Source organism: Polypterus senegalus, chromosome 14, assembly GCF_016835505.1.
Source record: "Polypterus senegalus isolate Bchr_013 chromosome 14, ASM1683550v1, whole genome shotgun sequence".
Lineage (NCBI taxonomy): Eukaryota > Metazoa > Chordata > Cladistia > Polypteriformes > Polypteridae > Polypterus > Polypterus senegalus.
In genome coordinates this window covers 76780307-76804824 of record NC_053167.1, presented here as the reverse complement: position 1 = coordinate 76804824, position 24518 = coordinate 76780307, and the positions used below count along the sequence as shown (strand labels likewise).

The 24518-nt window shown below is 37.4% G+C and overlaps 1 protein-coding gene across 3 annotated transcripts in view; it reads left to right on the top strand.

The window, feature by feature from the left end:
• LOC120515004 (endophilin-B1) overlaps positions 1 to 24518 on the top strand; it is a 58523-nt gene that overhangs the window by 10751 nt on the left and 23254 nt on the right. Inside the window, exons 3-6 of one of the 3 annotated variants that reach the window (XM_039735682.1) lie at positions 2954 to 3082; positions 4741 to 4874; positions 13033 to 13125; positions 23984 to 24070. In XM_039735682.1, the coding sequence (XP_039591616.1) occupies positions 2954 to 3082; positions 4741 to 4874; positions 13033 to 13125; positions 23984 to 24070 (443 nt within the window). The remainder of the gene's footprint in view (positions 1 to 2953; positions 3083 to 4740; positions 4875 to 13032; positions 13126 to 23983; positions 24071 to 24518) is intronic. The other 2 variants (XM_039735683.1, XM_039735684.1) reach the window with 2 other exon arrangements.

Genomic DNA, 24518 nt, shown 5'->3' with positions numbered 1-24518 from the left:
TTGGCTACATTTTGGTAACCCAGCATTATAGAAATATTATAAAGAATGCTAGTATTCTAGTATGGGCAGATGTAGACATGCATCATAATCTAGTTGTAATAAATCTAAGAGAAATGTAAAGTAAATAATAAACTTGAGATGGGACATTAAAGTTGAAAGGATAAATGTTAGAGAAATTCATATTGGAAGTGGATAAATACCTAGAAGATACAAAAGACACCTAAGCAGAGAGGACCGATGAGAAATATGATTAGAAAAAGATGGATGAAAGAAGAAGGTGGAAGAATTGAGGAACAGATGAAGGAGTGAGGAATTTATAAGCAAGAAAAAAAATAAAACTGAGAAGAATCATTGATGAAGTAAGAACTAAATGGTGAGATAAACTGTGCAAAGAACTTGAATTCCTGGAGGAACAGGGAGAAAAAGTGATTTGATGTGTGCAAAAGTAAGAGACATCAGAAAAACCTTTAGCAATAGTACATAATGTAAAAGGATAACAATAAATGGTAAAAATCAAGAACCACAAACTGAACCAGAAAAAGTGAAGGAAAGATGGAAAGATCTGTAGAAGAATTGTATGATGCTAATAATTCAACAAAAGTAGGGATGGAGCTGTAAGAGGTAGAAAAAGTTAATAAAGATGAGATTGGATTAGAATTGAGGAAATAAATAAAACATGGGATAAAAGAACTGAAAAGGGTAAAACAGACAACATACCAGCAGAAATCATTAATAATTTTGGTGACACAAGAAAACAAGAACTGAAAAGTTTGCATAAGAAAAATTATGAATAAGGAGAATGCCCAGATTACATCAAGGGTAATGGTATATAATGGTAATGGTACCAATACCAAAAACACATGCAACAAATTGTGAAAACTATCGAACCATAAACTCACTGTCACATGTGTCAAATGTTTTTTTTAAGTTGATTCCAAAAAGATTAGAAACAAAGGCAGAAAGCAATATGGAAGAAGATTAATTTGGATTCAGGAAAGTTTAGGGAATGAGAAATGCTTTTAGAGTGCTGAGGATGCTGAGTGAAGAGGTCTAGATTATATGTCTGTTTTGTGGACGGTGCAACAACACACTTACCAGTGTATGCTCCCAACCGCTCTGTCTTTGTAGACCTGAAAGAAACATTTGACCAAATTAACTGGGTTAAACTGCTGGAATATTGAGAGGCATAGGAGTACATTGGCATGACTTAAGACTAATTAGGAACCTATACATCTATACATGAACCAGTCAGCAAAGATAAGAACCATATTTGGAATAACAGAGCCATGTCAAATAGGAAGAAGTAAAAGACAGGGCTGCTCGCTCTTGCCAATCCTGTTTAACATTTGTGTTGAGAGAGTAATTAAAGAAGCACTGACAAACAGTGAGTCAGGGGTGAGAGTTGGATGAAGAGGGATTACATTGGTAAGATTTCCCGGTGATAAAATGATATCAGGCAACGAAGGACTACAGAAACTAATGAACAAATTACATTTACACTTGTAAGATGTATAGGGTGAAGATCACTATAAAGAAAACAAAAATGGTGTGTGTACCAAAGGAAAGAACAACGAAACCAGTAATGTTGTTAATTGTAGAGCACATCTTCGAAGAAGTGGGCAGCTTTAAATATTTGGGCTGTATGTTGTCATGGGATGGGTGAAGTTAAAATGAATTAATATGTATAGCAATGGGAAAAGCAGCCTTCAATGCAAAAAGAAAGTTGTTAACAAATAGAATGAATAGAACATTGAAGAAAAGAATAATAAAAACAATAATCTGGAGTGTTGCAGTGTGTAGAGCAGGCACATGGACAGTGAGGAAAAGGGATAAAAATAGACTGGAAGTGTGTGAAATGTGGCTACGTAGAAGGGTGGAAAAGATTGGTTAAACAGAAAAATTCTCTTAATGGAAAACGTGCTGCAAAGGATTGGTGTAGAAACGAGTATGCTTGAAACATTGAGAAGAAAGCAGGATGGGACATGTACTAAAAGGAAACAGATTGTTGAAAATAGTACTGGAGGGAAAGAAACTGAGCAGTGCAAGGCAAGCCATGGTATATTACCTGAAGGATGGTAACTTGTACCAAAAAATGTAACAAAAAGCAGAAGATGGAGTACAATGGAGGAACTGATGACGAAAAGGCTTGTCTTATGGCTGATAACTAAATAAGAAGATTATCTTTATTAATTTGTTCATTGATCCCTTATTTTTTTGTTTCGTAACGAATCCTGGTTGAATTACAAATGTCCTGTAATTGCATTGTAATATGATGGTCAAATGTGAAGGTAAGTAGGTAATGGGCTACAGAATGCAGGAAAAACTGAAATGGAGCCCATTGTTCATTACAGTACAGTGTTGCAGTGGGAAGCCTCTTGGCATAGCATAACATAACATTGTTTGCAGTTATGTTAGGAAAATGATTTAGAGCCGATGGATTGTCTTAAACATTTGATGTCATGGTATTAATGTGAAGTTTGCTTGTTGCTGTGCCTGTAAGTGTTCAAGTTATAGCAGTATCAAAGAACCCCAAGATAAGTTCTTAAATGATTTGTGAAAGTTTGATTTGCTGCATGCTGCAGTTTTAAACAAAGAATGACTTGCAGTAAATACATTTTATAGTTTGTCAGTTATCACTAGAGTTGATAAGTATCTGCCCTTTACGCATATCCTTTAAAATGAGAGGACATTCAGTTGTTTAATGCCTTGTTTACACCTTACTTGGAGAGCACAAATGTTGATATTGTTCAGCAACCCAAACTCAGTTTTGCTGTATTCTTGGATTAGCTCACCGGCCTGCACTGCTGTAAAGAACTGGAGAAACTGGTGCATTTGCCCTTTAGGGAGATAATACACTCCCCAAATGTGTTTATAAAATATTTTTGCGGAAGGGGAGCATTTATATGTGATACAGATTGTTTATCGTGTGTTCTATGCTTATTTATACTTGTAGATGTAAGAATAGAAGAATTTCTGTATGAAAAATTGGAAAAAAAGGCTCCAACACGAATGAACAACCATGACCTTTTGGGACAATACATGATCGATTCTGCAAATGATTTTGGACCTGGCACTGCCTATGGTAAGTTTCATAACCAGAATATTTCACAGACTTTATTTATACTTTTAGTACAGTATTTCTCACAAGTTTATGCAATGCTTTTATTTTTTTACATGATTTGTATTATTAGTTTTATCAAATGTATCACCAGTCTTACAGCTGGCATCACTTTAATCAGCATGAAAGTTTACAGATCTGTTAGTATTTTTGCTCAATATATACGATACTGGTAAGAAGAAAATATTTTTTTTCCCAAGGTGATATCCTAAAAATGGCAGAACTTGTTTATCTTGCTTTGAATATGTCGTCATTTTGGGAACAAAACAGAACTGTACATGTTAGGTGAGACATGTCTTCTGAAATTAAGAGACATAGGAGTCGATTGGCACAACATGAAACTAATTAGGAGTCTATACATGAACCAGTCAACAAAGATAAGAACCATATGTGGAATAACCGAGCCGTTTCAAATAGAAATAGTAAAGCTTACAGTACATACGCTTTCTCCGCAGGTACTTTACTCCCTGATAGGTTTCCAATAAGTAGGTCATGTATGCTAGAAGACTCTTCCAATATGTTTTATACAATCCTGTTTAACTACTGATTTCATTATAGTAAATGTATAATGTTTTATTTCAAATAACACCCCAAAGCCTAAACTGTTTAGTTTGGATATATGCTCATTCTCTCAATGACTATAGTACATTGGATTTTTCCAGTGGTCTGGTGCTCTGTTCAGGGCTTTTTCATGGTTTGCCCCAAGTATCACCAGAATGCTATAGTCTTACTATTGCTCCCCTTTCCAAAAACACCAACCCCTCCTCAGTGTCACAGCCTGTGGTAAGCATATTTGGAAATTGAAGACATTTTCAGTATATTAAACTAACAGTCAACCAGCTGTCTCATGCTGATTTATGAAGGCAGTGAGTAAAATTTAAAACGGCAAGTGTACTTTATTAAACTACTAAGGAATAGACTAAAGACAATGTCAATATTAACTAAAAGCAAACAAAAATATTTGATTGTGGTATTGTTATACATATTGTATTATTATTCTCAAGCCTAATTTAATTCAACATAGGGTTGTAAGGGGCATCTCAGTAGCACTGGACACAAGGCACGAAAACAGCCTTGGACAAAGTGCTATTCCGTTGCAGTGCCCATATGTAAACACTTAGGTTCTCGCACACAGGAGTCAATGTATAATCTCTGGATTACTCGGAAGGGAAAACGGAAGCCATGGGGACATTGACAGAATGTACAAGATCCACCCACAGAATGTCTGGGCACAGCATTTGAATCTAGTATGTTATATCCATGAACAGGCTGCACTAACCACTGTATCATCATGTCACTTTTTACAAAACAGAAATAAATCTGTTAACACAGAGAAAACTATTTTAATTTTTTTCCCATTTATAAATGCTGTATGTTGTGTTATTTTACCATTAACTTAATCAAGAGCTAGGTTGACTAATAAAGGAAAGAGAACAATATTTTAATTTCTATGTTTTTGTCCTTTTTTTATTCATTTACAATGTGCTTGTTATAATGTGAATATCACCTTTATTGACAGAGATTTTATCTTTGCTATAACATGGATGTCCCTTTCTTTTATGGGCAATATGTTAAATATGTTTGTGCTTTGTTTTGTTTATTTTTTATGTGTGTAAATAAAGGAAATGCTCTTGCAAAATGTGGTGAAACTCAGAAGCAAATTGGAAGTGCGGAAAGAGAATTTATACAGAGTACAGCGATTAATTTTCTGACTCCATTTCGAAACTTCCTGGAAGGGGATTTCAAAACAATTTCTGTAAGTTTTGTAAACTGATAGTTACATTTACAGATTCAAGAAAATTTTACAATACATTTAAACAGGAATTTAAACGTATCTGTAGTTTTAGGTATACAGTAACATGACTGCATGTGAAACTTTCTATTGATCTAATTTGCTGTACTCAACTGGCATGTTACTACCTACTACTACTTTTAAATCACAATTCCTTATGGATTGTTTTGGTTGTAAATGTTTGGATGTAGAATTGGTATATTAAAACATAACACTTGATATTTAAAAAAAAAAAAAAAAAACTTTTGTTAGACTTGCCTTGCAATTAGACTTTCTTTTCAGACAACAGCTGCCAGGTTTTGGTTGTTTATCTTGGTGCTTTCAGACTGTTTTACGTGTAAATTTGCAGATGACACTACATGTAGATAAATATTTTGTTTTAATATTTACTTAATTGTACCTAAAAAAAATTCTTCAGTTTTAGAGAAGATTGTATGTTTTGTTTTTAACAATTAATTGCAACAAATAAAGACTCTCTCTTTTTCCTTCTTGAGTTTATACTCCACAGTACTTTTATGTTTAGTTTTGAATTTTTATACATCTGTTTAATATACATGAAACATAAGAATAAATTAAACTGACCGTATGTTGCCAGAGTAGTTGATTTTCATATAATATTTCTTAGAAATTGTATTTTTATTTGTCACATTCCTTCTCCAAAATGTTATCAAATAGTATTGAGTTGTTGGTGAGCGTTTTGTGTCAATTTCTGCATTTATACCAATATTACTGGTTGCCATTGCTCTCTTTATACAATTCAGTAAAAAATGTTCATTGAGGTTTCTAAAACCACAAAAGTAAAAGAGTTTAGTATATCTTTTAAGATTTTATAAAATGCCTTTTGTTATGCAAGTACCAAAAGCATAATAACAATATGGGAAATTGTGTTTTGCTGTGAAAGAAACACATGTTAAATTGTAAATTATATTAGAGTTTGGAGCTATTCCAAAATTTGCAGATGACGTGGGTACATGGTGCATACTGTTTATTGAGCAGCCAACTAAGAACTTGTGAAGGTGTCTTTTTCAAAGTATGGACTCTTTTTATACTTTTCATTTTGTTTATTTGGGCCTTTTCGTTCCTTTTTCTATCCTGGTTAGATCGGTTTGCTCTCTTCTCTCAAGATATAGTGGACATATAAAATCTTTTAAATCTATTTTCTTGGTAATCTATTGCATGCAATAACCATCATTTTACATAATAGACTGATGTGTTTCACGAGAAAGCTGTTTTGTTTTGGCTATTTTTCATTCCGAAATTGAGCTTTTGGAATGCTAGTACCTTGCAATTCAAGGAAATTCAGTTTACCTTATTAATTGAATGGAATTATTGGCTTTGTCTTATGTGATCGATTAAGGATTAGCTAAGATTGTGTACTGTTGTGACAGTGGAGTAATGGCAATTTTTTTTTTTTTTTAAATCATCAAAAGCATGGGCATTTTTGGGTGATTCCAACCTCTTTTAACATTTAGCATATGCAGTCAGTCATTGTCCAACCTGCTATATCCTAACACAGGGTCATGGGGGGTCTGCTGGAGCCAATTCCAGCCAACACAGGGTGCAAGGCAGGAACAAATCCCAGGTAGGGCGCCAGTCCACCGCAGGACACACATACCAAGCACACACTAGTAACAATTTAGGATCGCCAATGCTCCTAACCTGCATGTCTTTAGACTGTGGGAGGAAACCCACGTAGACACGGGGAGAACATGCAGACTCTATGCAGGGATGACCCAGGAAACAAACCCAAGTCTCCTTACTGCGAGGCAGCAGCGCTACCACTGGTCCACCCCTTTGTATATGCAATGGAAGATTACATGCAGCAAAAAGTGTTAATCTATACAATACAAGCCAGTTTCTGTCTGTCTGGCAGTTACAATATGTTAGTAGTATTCAGTGTCAATATTTACAGTGTGCCTTCCATTGGAATATACTTAGCAATGTATGTACCGTAGTAATACAATGCAGTGCATTTTTCACTGCAACAAATAGTGCATCACAAAAATTATCAGTGCTATTCAGAATCCTATAACAAATGTCATACATTTGAGGCAGTTGACAAATTAACTCTGTACATAGTACTAATGTCATTCAAGTCCATTAATCTTTTTGGTGTTCCCCCCAAGTGTTTCACAGGATCAGAATTTTATGTAAATATGGTTAAGCCAGAGTCAGATTAGGGGTGATCTATAATGGTCTACTTTACATTGTTAAGCCCAAATACCTCTCAGGACCGTATTCTGCCGCCAGCTAGTGTATAAAATAACGTTATGCTGCAAAAAATGATTCATATTTCTGTGTGTTTTGATACTCTCTAAGTTAACTCATCAATATTCATAACTGGGGCAAAGCCTTCAGTCAAAATGCAATGCCATGTAAACAAGAAGCTGTAAAACCAGTTTTAGAACAAACTGAAACCGAACCATTAGTTGAATCAGCCAATAGTGATGACAATGTGAATTGGTCAACAGGTGTTGACATGGATAGTAAAAGTGATGTATATGGTACTGTACAAACAATCGCCTTGATATACCTGGTGAATTTGGTCATTTGAAGGTTCACCGTGGTGCAAGTAGGTGCATGGCAAAAGGCTATTGTTTTCAAGAAGAAAGACGTTAGCCCCCTAAGCACTCTTCAGTAAGCGTTGTGCCATGTTAACCTACAAAAACACGAGGTGCATCGATTGCGTGGATCTTGCATTGTCATTCAACCCTCTCATGCTCAAGTAACAGAAAAAATATAAGAAAAGTGTGCAAAGAAACACTCTTCTGCTGTCTCGATTGCAACATTGGGCTGTAAGTTGTTGTTGACTATTTCAAAACATGTCACATGAAGGACATGTACTAAATCTTCATCAGTACAGGAGTTAACAATAGACATACTTTACATGTTTGTGTTACAATTTTTTTTCAACAAGAAAACATACTATATGTATGTTTTAACTAGTTCTTTCTGGGGTAAAAATATACAGTAACGCTGAGGAGGTTCTGGTAATCTGCCCCTATTGATGTAACAAAATAAGAGAGATAATAGATCATGTAAATGAATGGAATTCTTTTAGTTGCTATAAAAGAGTGGCACGCTAGCCTGCAAAGACCCAGGTTTGACATTCCCTCAGTCATACCATCAGCTACTTCCCTCTGTGTAATAGTGGAATTTGTACTTCCTCTCCCCAGTCTTTTTTTCATTTTAGACAATTTTTTTCCACTTTTAAATTTCCTTTATTATGTTACAGTGTCAGTTGTGTACAGCATCTGCTGGAATAAAAAATTGCAGTTGTATTAATACACTAATACGTTGGGTGTATGAAGAAATGACCCCCTTGAGTAAGTGTATCACTAGTGACGTTGTATGTATTGTGAAATGCAATTAGGCGCTGTTGAATTCATTTCAATACAATGACGCTTCCATACACAGATTTAAGCGCTGGACTAACAGTCCCAGTTAGTATTGTACAGTATATGCTGTTTTTCATGCAGGGCATTCTAAATTGTCCAGAACAAGTAGAAAGTTGCCAAGACAAGTATTCGGGGGATGGTAAAAGTGCAGAATCAGTATTTCTAAAAAATGTATGAAAATAATTTCCAAGATTTTGCTGGATTTAGCTTTTTGGTGAAGAGTTACAGTGCATCCGGAAAGTATTCACAGTGCATTACTTTTTCCACATTTTGCTATGCTACAGCCTTATACCAAAATGGATTAAATTAATTTTTTCCTCAGAATTCTACACACAACACCCCATAATGACAACGTGAAAAAAGTTTACCTGAGGTTTTTGCAAATTTATTAAAAATAAAAAAAATGGAGAAATCACATGTACATAAGTATTCACAGCCTTTGCTCAATACTTTGTTGATGCACCTTTGGCAGCAATTACAGCCTCAAGTCTTTTTGAATATGATGCCACAAGCGTGGCACACCTATCCTTGGCCAGTTTCGCAAATTCCTCTTTGCAGCACCTCTCAAGCTCCATCAGGTTGGATGGGAAGTGTCGGTGCACAGCCATTTTAAGATCTCTCCAGAGATGTCTAATTGGATTCAAATCTGGGCTCTGGCTGGGCAACTCAAAGACATTCACAGAGTTGTCCTGAAGCCACTCCTTTGATATCTTGGCTGTATGCTTAGGGTCATTGTCCTGCTGAAAGATGAACCGTCGCCCCAGTCTGAGTTCAAGAGCGCTCAGGTTTTCATCCAGGATGTCTCTGTACATTGCTGCAGTCATCTTTCCCTTTATCCTGACTAGTCTCCCAGTTCCTGCCGCTGAAAAACATCCCTACAGCATGATGCTGCCACCACCATGCTTCACTGTATGGATGGTATTGGCCTGGTGATGAGCGGTGCCTAGTTTCCTCCAAATGTGACGCCTGGCATTCACACCAAAGAGTTCAATCTTTGTCTCATCAGAACAGAGAATTTTGTTTCTCATAGTCTGGGAGTCTTTCAGGTGCATTTTGACAAACTCCAGGCAGGCTACCATGTGCCTTTTACTAAGGAGTGGCTTCCGTCTGGTCACTCTACCATACAGGCCTGATTGGTGGATTGCTGCAGAGATGGTTGTCCTTCTGGAAGGTTCTCCCCTCTCCACAGAGGACCTCTGGAGCTCTGACAGAATGACCATCGGGTTCTTGGTCACCTCCCTGACTAAGGCCCTTCTCCCCTGATCGCTCAGTTTAGGTGGCCGGCCAGCTCTAGGAAGAGTCCTGGGGCCTCATGTATAAACGGTGCGTACGCACAGAAATGTTGCTCAAGAACTTTGCCACATTCAAATCGCGATGTATAAAACCAACACTTGGCGTAAAGCCACGCACTTTTCCACGGTACCTCATGCCTTGTCGTACGCAAGTTCTCCGCTCGGTTTTGCAGACTGGCGGCACCCAGCGTCAAAGCAATGGTATTGTTCCTGTGTGGTTACTCATTATTTTCCTGACGCGGCTTTATAAATACACTGAAACTAACCGCATATTGTTTATTAGTGTAACGCATCTGATTGTAATTAACTTGTAACAATATAATGGTCCAGGGAACAGCCATAGTATTCCAAATCCCATAACTGCTTTAGTGTTGTTACTCTCATTTCTTCTTCTTCTTTCAGCTCCTCCCGTTAGGAATTGCCACAGTGGATCATCTTTTTCCATATTACTCTCACTGCACCACTCGGAGTATTTATATCACTGTATCTGAGTGTGAATCACAGCAGCAGCTGATCGGAAAGAGAATTATCGGTATACAGTTTCATGGACACGCTGTCTCAGCCACTGCAAAATGTTTTAAAGCCTTTCCTGTACAGACCTCGCGGTTCAGAAACCGTTTCATCCCAAGAACTTTTAAATGCACTCAATCAATTGCACCTTGTAGAACTGTTTGTACTCACAAGTACAATCACCCCACTGTAATCTTGCACTATAGTTATAATATCGCTCAACCTGAGCCACTTTATAAAGCGTGTATTTACATATGATGACGATATCATTAAGGTGAAATGCAGCAAAATATGTTTATTAAATTATACAGGTAAAACTTTAACTTCATTTAAATAATCTATATTCTTTACTGGGAGTGTCGTTAAGGATAGAATAATTAAACATGTACTACGAAGATATTTCAATGTTCCTTAAACGTTTTGAAGAATCGGCGCTAAGCTTACAGATGGCCTAACTTCTATTACAGAGCTGATTGTGTGGCAATCGGTTACTTGGGGAAAGAAAAGCACTGACTGCAGTGACGGCTACACCAATATATATTGAATACAAAACAGAAAGAGAAAATCACAACACAGCTAAAAACGCAGCAACAAATTTCGGTAAAAGTTAAATGCTTGTTTAATGAGCACGAGGCGGCTATGCAGTGTCTGCAACGGACGTGGCCATCCACCGTGCATAAGCTACCTTACTGACATTGGCGGGCAAAGGAGCCACCGATTCTTCCTCTGCCCAGTGCCACCACAAGCCTAGAGAGCCCCTGAGTACTGCTGCAATAAATTATTTCATCGAAGTGAAACACATGTTTAATAACGTGCTTTAACTCCTATCATCATGAAAATTATATCACGTATACATCTCAGTATTTTAGTTATTCAGAGAGCTGTAATATCACGAATGTAATGGATTCTGTGTCCAGTTGGAGGAAGAGAGACGGTTTAAGAAGCAAGTAGTGATTCACACACATAGGCACATAGAAGATCAAATACAAAACAAAGCATTTAACGTGCTACTTTAATTACGATGTGATTTGAGAAACTGATTAATTAAACGATTTTAAGATGAAGTTTATGATGTTCTGCTTTAATGACAAAATAAACTACATGATTAAAGCACAAAATGTTGAAATTGAAGTTGACATTTCGTGCTTTTTCCCCACTGTGTGCCTTTTTTTCCTCTGTACCCTAATAAGCTTACATATGACACTCAGACAGTGGGCTACAACTCGGCTTTTCACGGCGACTTTGATATGTGACTTCTTTTTTATTTCCGGCACTGTGCGATTTTTGTGAACGTGAGCTTTCAAGTTTCTCCAACACGCTATGTCACTCGATCAACTTCCTTTTGTTGATTATACCACGGTTTATTTGAGCAAATAGTATGTTTTGCCTTTGCCTCCACTTGGTATTCGCTGATTTTCCCCCATGCTTTTCCCATTGCCTTTCACAGAAGGCTGGGCTTAAGGAAGATTTATTTTGATTTGCATATTCAAAGAGGCGTAATTCTGGGAGGAGTTGGGGCGTTACATAAAGCGCGTGCATGAGCTTTACTTTTCACGCTGATCGGGATTTATGTAGCAGAAGAACGTGGAAGTTGGAGTACGCACAGTCTCCTGCATCTGGATTTTTCTGTGCGTAAGCACATTTCTGCTTTTGTGCTTACGCCATGTTATAGTGCGAGTTCTACGCACAGCGTTATACATGAGGCCCCTGGTGGTTTCAAACTTTTTCCACTTACGGATGATGGAGGCCACTGTGCTCATTGGGACCTTCAAAGCAACAGAAATTTTTCTGTAACCTTCCCCAGATTTGTGCCTCGAGACAATCCTGTTTCGGAGGTCTACAGACAATTCCTTTGACTTCATGCTTGGTTTGTGCCCTGACATGAACTGTCAACTGTGGAACCTTATATAGACAGGTGTGTACCTTTCCAAATGTCCAATCAACTGAATTTAGTACAGGTGGACTCCAGTTAAGCTGCAGAAACATCTCAAGGATGATCAGGGGAAACGGGATGCACCTGAGCTCAATTTTGAGCTTCATGGCAAAGGCTGTGAATACTTATGTACATGTGCTTTCTCAATTTTTTTATTTTTTAATAAATTTGCAAAAATCTCAAGTAAACGTTTTTCATGCTGTCATTATGGGGTGTTGTGTGTAGAATTCTGAGGAAAAAATGAATTTAATCCATTTTGAAATAAGGCTGTAACATAACAAAATGTAGAAAAAGTTATGTGCTGTGAATACTTTCTGGATGCACTGTATTTATGATATTACTAATAGAGATGCAAATCTAATTTCCTTTAATTAGTTGTTCATTCTTTGTCACTGTTATTTCTCACACTAAAATAATCTGAGATATACTTATCTTCAAGCACAATTGTATTATTATCCATTTTTAAAATTAAGTCCTCTTCAGGATATATGAAGCAGCTTTTAGTTGGGTGCATGTCAGGAACTTTGTAATACTTTGATTCATTTCAGCAACATGCAAAAGTACAGTCACATTCACATTTGCTTTTGTATATTATAAGCACAGTAGTTAATGAGATGTTTATAATGTGCAGAAAAAATCTATATGTACATATAAACTCTGTAGGGTTGTTTAAATCTTAAATGAATCCATGCCCAAGACACAAACTAAATTTAATAGTAATTCCTAGCAGGCACACCTAGCAGTTAAAGTCATGTTTGCTTCCAATCTTAAACAACTTGTTTTACAAGTACCATTTTATGTATAAAATTCTAACTTAATGAGACAAGTTGCAACTTGAACAGATTACAGTATTTTTTTTTTTTTTTACTAAAATACTTTTATAAATGTGTGACAATGTTGACAATTTGGAACTGAAAGAGTACAAGAAAACTAAAATCTAATTTTATTTATTTCCACCTGATTGTGTTTTCTCCTTCTAATCTTTTTAGAAAGAACGCAAACTTTTACAAAACAAACGCCTGGATCTTGATGCTGCCAAAACGAGATTGAAAAAAGCTAGAGTTACAGAGGCCAAAGCAGCAGTAAGTAAGATTCACAAACTTTAACATGTTTTAGTAACTGTGATAATGTTGTTGTTTATAATATTCTGCTAATTTTCTAGGCAGAATTTGAAATAAACATTAAGATCCATTCTTTGATTCATAAAAGCAAGAAGAATGTGTAAAAAAAACTATAGGTAACTTTATTCTTATAAAACACATTTATATTTAATAATACAATGAAAACACCAAATGATGTGCAACTAAAACATAAAATATAATGCAGTATATACAATGAACGCCAGATAGATGCATTTCCTCACTCCCAGAGGACCTTACAAGGTAACCGGCTAAGGCAACAAAATGCTTCCTAATGGATAAGCAGAGGAGGTTCCACTCATGTTGGTGACGTTCAAAGCCTCAGGAAAATTAATGTATATTTGAATAACCATGGCGTATGTCTACTAACCAGAATCCAGTTCCAATGAAAACAAGCCATGACTGTCTATTTACATTTTTGATGTGATGTGACAGTGCAGAAGTATAGGTGCTTAGTTCCAGAATCATAAATCTGGTGCAGAATCCCCAGAAGTGGATGTGGCTTCAAGTTGAGGTTATAAAGCCACCTCATTTTGACCAGTTAAATGAGCCTGGAATTATTGCCACATTTACATAATACAGTGAAATTTTTACCTGCATGTGCTAATCAATATGCAACACATATTCTTTGGTGCCAGGATTAGTGAGTATAACTACCTCAACTTATATAAAGCATTAAGTGATTTCAACCGAAGAACAAAGACATGAAACATGTCCCCCAGGGTTCTTTAAAATCACCAGTTTTGTTGAAGTCTGTTTTAGTCCTATTTGCATCTCTTAGTTGGTGATAAAACAATAGCAAGAAAAATGAAATCCATAGAAAGCACATTTGTAGTTTGCAGATGACAGTAGAACAAACCTTATTATTCAATATAATTACTACATATGTGAGGACACGTGGGTGTATTATGTCTCTCTTAAAATTGGTTGCACAGTTTTACCACAGCTGTCTTATGGCTACTCTGGACCTGGGTTTGGTTCCCCCTCCAGCTACTGTGAATGTAGAGCTTACACATTCTCTTCATACCTCCTACCTTACAGACCAAGTTTATTAATAATTTTAAATTGGTGAAAGTGAGTGTGTCCTGCAATTGACTGGCATCCAGGCCGGTGTTGGTTTACACTTGGTTCTAAACTTCTGTACTCCATTTCTTTGTGATTAAAAAAAAAAAAAATGGATGGATAGAAGTGTCAAAGTGTCTTGATATTTGACAAGTCAATGAAAAACAAGTGTGACATTTGGTGAGATGATAGGTAAGAACAGAGTTTGTTTTGTTTAATTGGTTTAGCTAACTCACAAGATAGTGGGATTCTTTGCCATATATACGCAGACCCATAGTAGCTCTATGTTTTTATTGTTTTTACATCTTTACCTTACTACATGTGTCATTGACCTTCATCTATAATAAAATGTATTATAATGTAATTTTTTTTAAGTGGAAGCAAAGGCAGCTTAAGTGACTTGTTTAGAGTTGCACAGTGGTTCAAATGGGTAAACTTAATAGGCAACTGCCCATATAAATTCTAGTTCCTTAGTTCCTGCAGTCCATGTAATGCTGAAATTATTAACCTCTATGAACAAAAATAAGTCTTTTTCTGATACTATTCAGTATTATTTTCACAGGGTTTTTTAATTGTCTTAAATTATCTAATTTTTGATGGTGGAATGGGGAAGTAGAGTAGAGTATACAGAGGAAGAGGTTGTCGAAAAAGAAGTGGTATAGATAGATGCAAAAAGTAGAAAGGAGTACAAGGAGATAAGGCATAAGGGGAAGAGAGAGGTGGCGAAGGCTAAAGAAAAGGTGTTTGAGTTGTATGAGAGGTTGGAGACTAAGGAGGGAGAAAAGGACTTGTACCGTTTTGCTGGACTGAGTGACCAAGCTGGGAAAGATGTGCAGCAGGTTAAGGTGATAAAGGATAAAGATGGAAGCATACTCGCAAGTGAGAAGAGGGTGTTGAGCAGATGAAAAGAGTACTTTGAGATGCTGATGGATGAAGTGAATGAGCGTCAGAAGGTTGGATGATGTGGCTATAGTGAATCAGGAAGTGCAGCAGATTAGCATGAAGAATGGAGAAGGCTGTTGGTCCAGATGATATCCCTGTGGAAGTAAGGAGGTGTTCAGGAGAGATGGCAGTGAAAGTTTTAACCAGATTTTTTAATGCAGTCTTGGAAAGTGAGAGGATTCATTAGGAGTGGGGAAATGTACTAGTACCGATTTTTTTTTTTTTTTTTATATAAAGAATAAGGGAAGGGAGATGTGAAGAACTACAGAGAGATACAATTGATGAACCACAGCATGAAGTTATGGGAAGGAGTAGTGGAAGCTAGGTTAAGAAAGGAAATTATGATTAGTGAACAGCAGTATCATTTCATGCTGGGGAAGAGCACACTGCAATGTTTGCTCTGAGGGTGTTGAAAGAGAAGTATAGAAAAGGCCAGAAGGATTTCATTGTATTTTTGTGAACTTTGTACAGCATATGACAGGGTCCCTATAGAGGAGTTGTGGTACTGTATGAGGAAGTCAAGAGTGGCAGAGAAGTATGTAAAAGTGGTACGGGATATGTACAAGCGAAGTGGGACAGTGGCAAGGTCTTCTGTAGGAGTGACAGATACATTCAAGGTAGAGAGTGAATACATCAGTGATCAGCTTTGAGCCCTTTCTTATTTGCAATGGTGATGGACAGGTTGACAGACGAGATCAGACAGGAATCTTAATGGACTGCGATGTTTGCTGATGAAATTTTGATCTGTAGTGAGAGTATGGAGCAGGTTGAGGAGACCCTGAAGAAGTGGAGATATGCTCTAGAGTGGAGAGGAATGAAGGTCAGCAGGATCAAGACTGAATACATGTGTGAGAATGAGAGGGAGGTCAGAGGAATGGTAAGGATGCAGGGAGTAGAGTTGTCAAAGGTGGATGAGTTTAAATACTTGAGATCAACAGTACAGAGAAACAGGGACTATGGAATAGGGGATAAGGGAAGGTCTACAAGTATAGTGAGACCAACTATGTTATATGGGTTAGAGACTGTGGCACTGACCAGAAAACAATAGACAGAGTTGGAGGTGGCAGAGTTACAGATGTTAACATTTCCATTGGGTGTGACAAGGATGGACAGGATTATAAATGAATACGTTAGAGGGTCGGCTCAGGTTGGACGGTTGTAAGACAAAGTCAGAGAGGCGAGATCGTGTTGGTTTGGACAGGTGTAAAGGAGAGACATTGGGAATATTAGGACAAGGATGCTAAAGATAGAGCTGTCAGGCAAGAGGAAAGCCTAAGAGAAGGTTTATGGATGTGGTGAGAGAGGACATGAAGGTGGTATAATGAAGCAAAATGCAGAGAACTGAAATGCTATGGAAGACGATGCTCCCCTGTGGCAACCCATAACTAAAGCAGCTGAAAGAAGATGATGATCTCATTTTTTCAAAAGCCTTAAACATAAATCCAGAAACCTAAGTAAATTCACCAAAATGCATCTCTGTCTGACAAAAGTGAACAATTGACTCAAAATCATGTTAAGTTTGTTCATAATGAAACATTGCCTGCTAAACACACTCAAATCTATTAGTGCAGTCAGTTGAATAAATGTATCTCAAAGATGAGATGACCTGCATAAGGACAAAAGTATACATTTTATGAGTCCATGTAAAAAAACTAAGTGTAGGATGAACAACACAATTGATACAGATATATATCTAAACTGATAACTTAATTTTGGAGGCACATAGCTGTTTTTGGGAGAAATAAGTAAAAATCAGACTCGAGTTCTATATGAAGGATACATCCATAAAACAGAAATGGAAAAGTGTAATTATTCATCCTGGTTCTCCAATCTCTGGTCTGGAGCAGGCTATAATACATTATCTACGTCATATGCAATATCTTTTCTGTGCATATGGCTTAGAAAATACCGCTTGCTGTGGTGAATCCACAACTGTCATCACTCACAACTATCTCATCATAAACCTTTAGCATAGGGTATAGACTTTTTTCCTTTCCATAGATAATGAAACTGTGCCTGCAAAACATAAACAAATTCTCTAGTGCAATATATCCTGAGAAAAATTCTTCCAAAGGGCAAGGAAATGGGGAGTACAAGTAGTGCCCAGGTTACGGACATCCGACCTACGACTTAAGAACGGGGCCGCAGCTGCGACGCATGTCTCAGTAACTGCCGGTCCGTCATCTTCAGCCACCGCTTGCAGCGTCCCCAGGCTGGAGGGTGGGGATTTCGCTGCTCGTGCAGTGTAGTGGCCCTCAGGCGGCTCCAGGCAGCAAGCGGTGACCCATGGTCCATAGTCACTAGGCCCACAGCTATCGCTCGTGTGCAGGATGGAGGCTTTATGGAGCGGATCGCTGCCCACCCACTATGCTGCTGCAGCTACTGCTCCTGATTGGACGCAGGCTGGATGGAGCGGAGGGGGGCGTTTCACTGCCCGTCCATCACACACGGCTGACCCGTTCTTTCTCGGTGGGTGGCTGGTAATGCTACAAGCGGTGACCCAGTTGTGGCTGAACGGAGGCCTTTTAGGGTGAATGGGGCAGCAGGGGGTAGCATTGTAGTGTGCCTCGGATGTCTGCCTGTTGAATAGGGGCGGTGGTGGGCGTTTGGCCACACCATGTTCATTCTCGGTGGGCTGATACTGTAATGGAGGTGACTGTGTGGTGGTGAAGTGGTGAACCCCCCCTCGCCACCCCCATTCATTCTCAATAGCAAGCCTGCTTGTACTGTTATGCACATAGCAGGAAGTTGTCTCTTGTCAGTACATCTGACGTGTTGACAATGGGTGCCTTCCTGCTGTGATAGCGTGTATAGTGCTTTGCAGAAGAGCTCATCTTGACCTTTTGTCTTCACCCTTCAAGAATGTCTCTGAAACGCCAATCTGATGCAAGTGCTGGTGATACAGTAAAGAAGAGAAAAACCATCACCATTGAAAATAAAGTAGAAATATTAAAAAAAAAAAAGTCAGAGAGAGGTGAATCTCCATCATTCATTAGCAGAGCACTTGGTTACAGTCGGTCAACAATTAGCATTTATTAAAATAATGTACCATTTATTAAAATAATGTACCTGTTCTGACTTGCATGCAAATTCAACTTAAGTACAAACCTACAATCCCTATCTCGTACGTAACCCGCGGACTGCCTGTAATGTGGAAAGAAGATATTTGAGAATTGTATAATTTCACTGAATTTGAATACCACAATAAAAACTTGACTTTGTCCCAAGTAATAGTTTAAGAAAGATGCTCTGGTTGTTCCTACTCTCTATGCTCTTATTCGACTAGAGCATCTTGAAGACCATGAGAAACATCATTAGACGCTGGTCCTAGAGTGGCACGGCTATGGAGGACTAGTGAAACCTTGCAGTTGTCAGTGAACACTATACAGCACTATAATGTAATTGATGCACTTTAGACGACTCTGATTTTTTTTTTTTTTTTAAATATAGGTCTGTCTTGTATTTTTTTCTGGTAGAATTGGAGAAGGGACACAATAAATTTGCTTTGTTTGTACTATGTTGTGGTAAAGAACGTAATTACTCTGTCTGTCCGTTTCAGTACCTTGGAACATGTTGTTATCCTTATCTATAGGAGTTTGTCTGTCTCTTAACCTCAGACAATTTCTGGCATGGGCAGCATCTGCAATAACATTCTCCTGATCTTGTGAAGATGTGGTCTTTCCAGCCTGCAAAAAATACAATGTGTGTGTCTTTTTATAAGGTTTTCTTGTATTTTCTGCTCCTACTTACTCTTAATCAATAACATTGAAATGGTAGTAAAATGCTTTCTTACAACTGGATGCTAAGGATTTTTTTCCAGTAAAGTCTTCCTGTATCAGTGTTTTTAAAGTATTTTTTTTTTCTTTGTGTGCATCCGGCACTGTACTGTCTGTCACAGTTGAGTGATTTCCTGGCGTTTTTAAATTGTAAAATAGTTTCTTTGAGATTTAAAATCATAGATGGGCCTCTTTGCCTCACCAGTACAAATGAAAGAGTCAACAGACCTAAGAACAATGTTGCACTCATTGGAAAGTCACATGATCGCTAACCACAGAGACTCTAAGCTGTGGAGGCCCCTTGAATCGTGCATGTTTGCCTGCTGTGATCGCGCATGTTTGTCTGCCACAGCAGCTGTGACTGGAGAATTGTCTATGGAGGGAGCTTTGCAAATGTCAGACATGCACTCAGTTGCAAAGATATATACGTACCTCTGAAAAATGCAAAAGTGGATTTTGTTTTCTTTCCTGTATGGTAAACTGTAGTAGTATGTCTGTTACTTTATGTAATTGTACTGTCACATTCTTTAATTATTACTTTTTAAACATCAATACCTTACTAAGGAGGTCTGAATTAGAGTAGAAAGCTACAAAAAAAAAAGGAATAGTCTTTCAGCAACCTAAACACAGAGTTCTAATAAATAATAATTGCTTATTATTTTTCATTGTCATAATGATTACTTAAAAGAAAGAGTACTTGAGTATGCTTTATCTTAGGAAAATAAATTAAAAATGAACAATTGATAGTGTCACATAGAAAATTTAAATAGGTAGCAATGATAATTTGGTGAATACTGGTGGTGTCACACATTTTCAGAGATTAAGACTTAGTTGCTGCTTCTAGTCATGATCTGTGATGAGTTTCTGTGTTCTCCCTATGTCCCATGAATGTTCTTTACGTAATCCCATATAACAGTTTATGTATTTTAGTTTAGTCGTTAATTTTAACTTGGCTTGGTATTAGTGCATGTGGCATCCCATCCCATTTAAGTCTGGTTCCTGACTTGCATACTATGCTGTTGATATATGCCTCACCTCGGTACTCTCCTAAAAATATAAATACCCTCTGTAAATGGATGAATGAGCGATTGTTTTTATTTTTTTATAGCTGGGTGCTAAATAAATGTAAACCCTGTCTTGACTGGATATTCTGTAATAACTTAAATAGAATACATGGGTTGTGGAAAAATTAGGAAATGGCTCTCCAAATATAAAAATTTGGTATGTTTGGCAAAAGAGAAACTACTTCCAAAAATTATTATTCATTTTGAAAAAATCAAATTATGAACTGATAGAGAATTTTAAGAAATAGAACTGGATAAATGTAACCAGGTTTTAATAAAATATATACAGTATATTGAGGTTGAATTCTGGTTGAATTATGTAACAAAAAATGTATTTTAAAAATACTGAAGAAAATATAGCTCTGAAATTTGTACCAGTAGTTTTTAGCCAGTTGCTGCTTTTTATTTAGGACAGTGACTTTAGCGTGTAATTATGAGCACACATGATGTTCCCGGTCAAAAGCAAAATCGGAACTGCTATAATCAATCGGCATAGCATTATTCATAGGATAAAAGTAAAACCAAAGGATACCTCAGTATTATAACAGAAGTGTGCAGGACTAGATAAAATGTGCTAAACTAGGCTGCAGAGGTGTGACACAATCACTTGTTTGTTATAACTACAGTTTTAATTTTGTACATGCATAATATATATATATATATATATATATATATATATATATATATATATATATATATATATATATATATATATATATATTAATTATATAATTCACTAAGGCAAGACACCCATGGAAAGCATGCCGGAAGGGGCATGGATTCACTAAGCCGCCGACAAGTAAGACGCCCATGGCGCACGCAGGAAGGAGCCACGCCCACCAACTCTAAGACCATTGGATACAGCGACAACTCGCAGAACCACACCCACCAACTCGGACGCGATGACACAGGAAAAACAGCGTCATTTATGTTCGGATGTCATAGAGTCCACATGCACGCCACGTTGACTGTTCATAGAGGCATGTTTCTCGCAGAAGTGAATCGCTATATGCACCGTGTAAAACCGTTTGCGAGGGGTATCCCATGGGATCCTTCAAACAATCCTTTAAAACTGAGGTTAAAACACAATGAAGGAAGCAGTCTTTAAAAACCAGCAAGCCCTGTGCCACTGTTTCATTACCGTCTCACCTGCTTCACCAATGCAGGCCCTGCAACAGTCGAGATGCTCTTTCAGCAGCTGACCTTCTCTGTGCCTGACCGGTTCACACAGAGGCACCACATGACCAGGCGGTGTGTATGCTTCGAGAACGAGGGTGGGCACGGCAGGACTATCTAAGAAGAGGCATGTTTGTCACGGATGTGAATCGTTGTATGCAGTGTGTAAAACAGTTTCCGAGGGGTTTTCCATGGTCTTAGACTTGGTGGCCAGGTCTCTGTCAGTTGCTCTTGTGACCGGGCACATGACCAGGCAGTGTGTGTGCTTGGAGTGTGAGGGTGGACGCGTCAGGACCATCTAAGAAAAATCATGTCGCGGATGTGAATCGCTGTATACAGCGTGTAAAACAATTTGTTGCGAATGCGAATCGCTGTATGCAGCATGTAAAACGCTGTATTGTATGTTGCCCTCTCCAGAGTTACATCTTTTCATTTACCTACAGTCGTATACACAATGAAGTAAGCAGACTTTAAAAACCGAGTTTTCGGTTAGAACGCACGACCGCGTGCACCCTAGCAAACTGTTTTACACGCTACATACAACAATTCGCATCCGCGACAAACATGCGTCATCTTGGATGCTCCTGCAATTTGTACACACCCCCCTCCCACCTCGCTACTACCATGGTCAGGTGTCTTGGTGGATTATATATAGAAAGGCAGCCAGAACCGCACAGAGCAATGAAAAGTCCTACGTGAGTCACAGGTGCATCTGGACTGTGTAAAGACGACAACGCCTCGAGTGACGAGTTGGAGGTGGGCACATGAGCAGGAAGTGCATACTGGACGAGAAATCAGCAGACTAGCATGATGGAGGGAGCAGAGTGGACGTCCTTCTCCTCTCCTCCCATTCCACCCTCTGCGCCTGAGCGCCGCACGGACAATTGTGTGTTGGTTCGTTCCATGCATTCTTACACTGTTGCTTTTCTTGCTGATTTATTACATTACCGATTTTTTCAAATATTAATTTTCTCTCTGTGCTTAAAAATTATTAAAAAACCGGCCTGATTATGCAGCGTATGGTACGCCGCGAGTTGGCTAGTAAAAAGATATTGTCCTAACCCATTTTTGACCTTCCAAACCCACTGTATGAGCACTGCATGACAAGCAGATCCTTAAACCTTAGCACTGTTATTCTTTTAACAAAGGATATGGTATTTTCTCATTAATCTTTGGATATTATGTATTTATTTAGTTTTAGTAATAATGTGTGTGTTTGGAAGTTACAGGATTAACCAGCTATGGTGAATATCATAGTTACATCATATATGTTACAGGAGTACATATGCTCAGGACCAGTTGTTCTAATTTCGCACTAAATTTATTATTAAATAAATGACCTTTTATAGACAGCTAAGAGTTTCAAGGAGATCTAAACTGTTTACTGGAAACATTCAATTAAAGTAGGTTAGATAATGCAAAATAGGGTCCCCATCCAGAGATATTGCTCCATGTAGCCATCCGTTCCTAATACACTTGAACTGCCAAGTGTTAGGCTATAGAGTTGTTTCACAGGGTTGAAGAGGATCACGATAGGGAACATGTCTATGATATAAACTCTATAGGGTCTCATTAGTATGCAATGAAAGTTTCTGTCTTAAATGTTAAAGGCCTTTACAAAAGCAAAACAGGCAGCATTTTTTTCATAATTGTAGATAACGGCCTGGTACAGCAGTTGATAGATATCTTTATTTATAAATGTGTATTTTTTTTTAATCCATGCTTTTGCTTTGTATTATGGTACACAGCCTCATTGTTTTGATAATTTTATACAATCCCTCTGCAGTTTTACAGTGTTAATTTTTAATTAAGCCAGTTTAAACCCTTTATTATCTTTTATATACCCTTTTAGCACAAAATGCAGTGCAAACTGCTCTATATGTAAGCAAGTATGTTTTGTTTGTGTATGCACTTTCCTTACACATAAAGTAACTACATTATTAAAATTAAAATTAAATATTGTTCTGTATTTGCAAAGTCAGAGGTGGGATTGTGTTAGTTTGGAGATATGCAGAGGAGAGATGCTGGTTATATTGGGAAAAGGATGTTAAAGATAGAGCTGCCAGGCAAAAGGAAAAGAGAAAGGCCTAAGAGAAGATTTATGGATGTGGTAAGAGAGGACATCCAGGTGGTGGGTGTAACAGAGCAAGACACAAAAGACAGGAAGATAAGGAAAAAGATGATCTGCCATGGCAACCCCTAACTGGAGCAGCCGAAAGAAGGTGCTCTGCAAAAATTGGGAGTTTCATTCTTAAATCAGTTAAATAGGGCACTATTCATTAATCATAACCAGATAAAAGGGAATTTTAGGATTTTGTTGTTCTTAATTTCCACCATGAATCTTTACGTTTGACACTGGTGACATCATGGTCAATAGTAAAATTAATAATAATTGATCACTTTGTTACTACTTTGAATCTCCTTTTTTACATGTTAATTCTGTTTGTTTCAAGTTACAATATTGCTTTTGGATAGTTGTTTACTATGTAAGTGCTTTTACTTTGTTTTCAGAAGTTCTGATCCAAAACCTGGTTAGGTGTAATTAAGACTTTCATACTCCAAGTGGGAAGATGTATTTTGTACTTTTAATACCAAAACCTGCAATCAGCATATTGTGCAGTGTTTAGGTTTAACTTGCAGAAATAAATAAAACGATTCATAATTGCTCATTAATGACCTATGTATTCTGTGACAAAAGTGCTTTACCTAGATCATATCCATCCTAAAATCTTAACATTTTTAAATTTGTCTCTCTTGTATGACCTTTTTTATATGTTGTAGCAATTAGACCAATGTCCGCCAAGTGGGGAAAACCCAATGGTAAATTTCTCTTACATGCTCAACTACCTGCATGTAAAATGGCTAAAGGTTTGTTGGCCTTGTTCTGCATTTTCCTGTTCCAATGAAATGCTATCTCTTGCTATTATGTTATTCGGCTAATTTTCATTTTTCTTTTGGATAGATTTAATCTACAATTTCTAGAGCATGTTAATTTGGTTACTTTAGTATAGTCATATAGTTGAAAGTAAAGTTAGATTTTGTTTATACTAGAGACAAATTAATTAAAATTTGTCATGTTTGAATTGTGTATATATTACATATTACCTTGCATTATTGAAAATTATATTCAAATAAGTAGTATTCAAGTGTAAAATTATAGCAAGAGAAAGTGTCTCTTCTTCATACCTATTTCATTGTAGCTTTTTTTCTCATCCTTGTGTTTGTCTTGTGGTATGTAGATAAAAAGCATAGTTGTATTTTTTTTAATTTTTTTTGCAATATGAACAAAAGGAAGGTTGTAGAGTAATTTCTATGA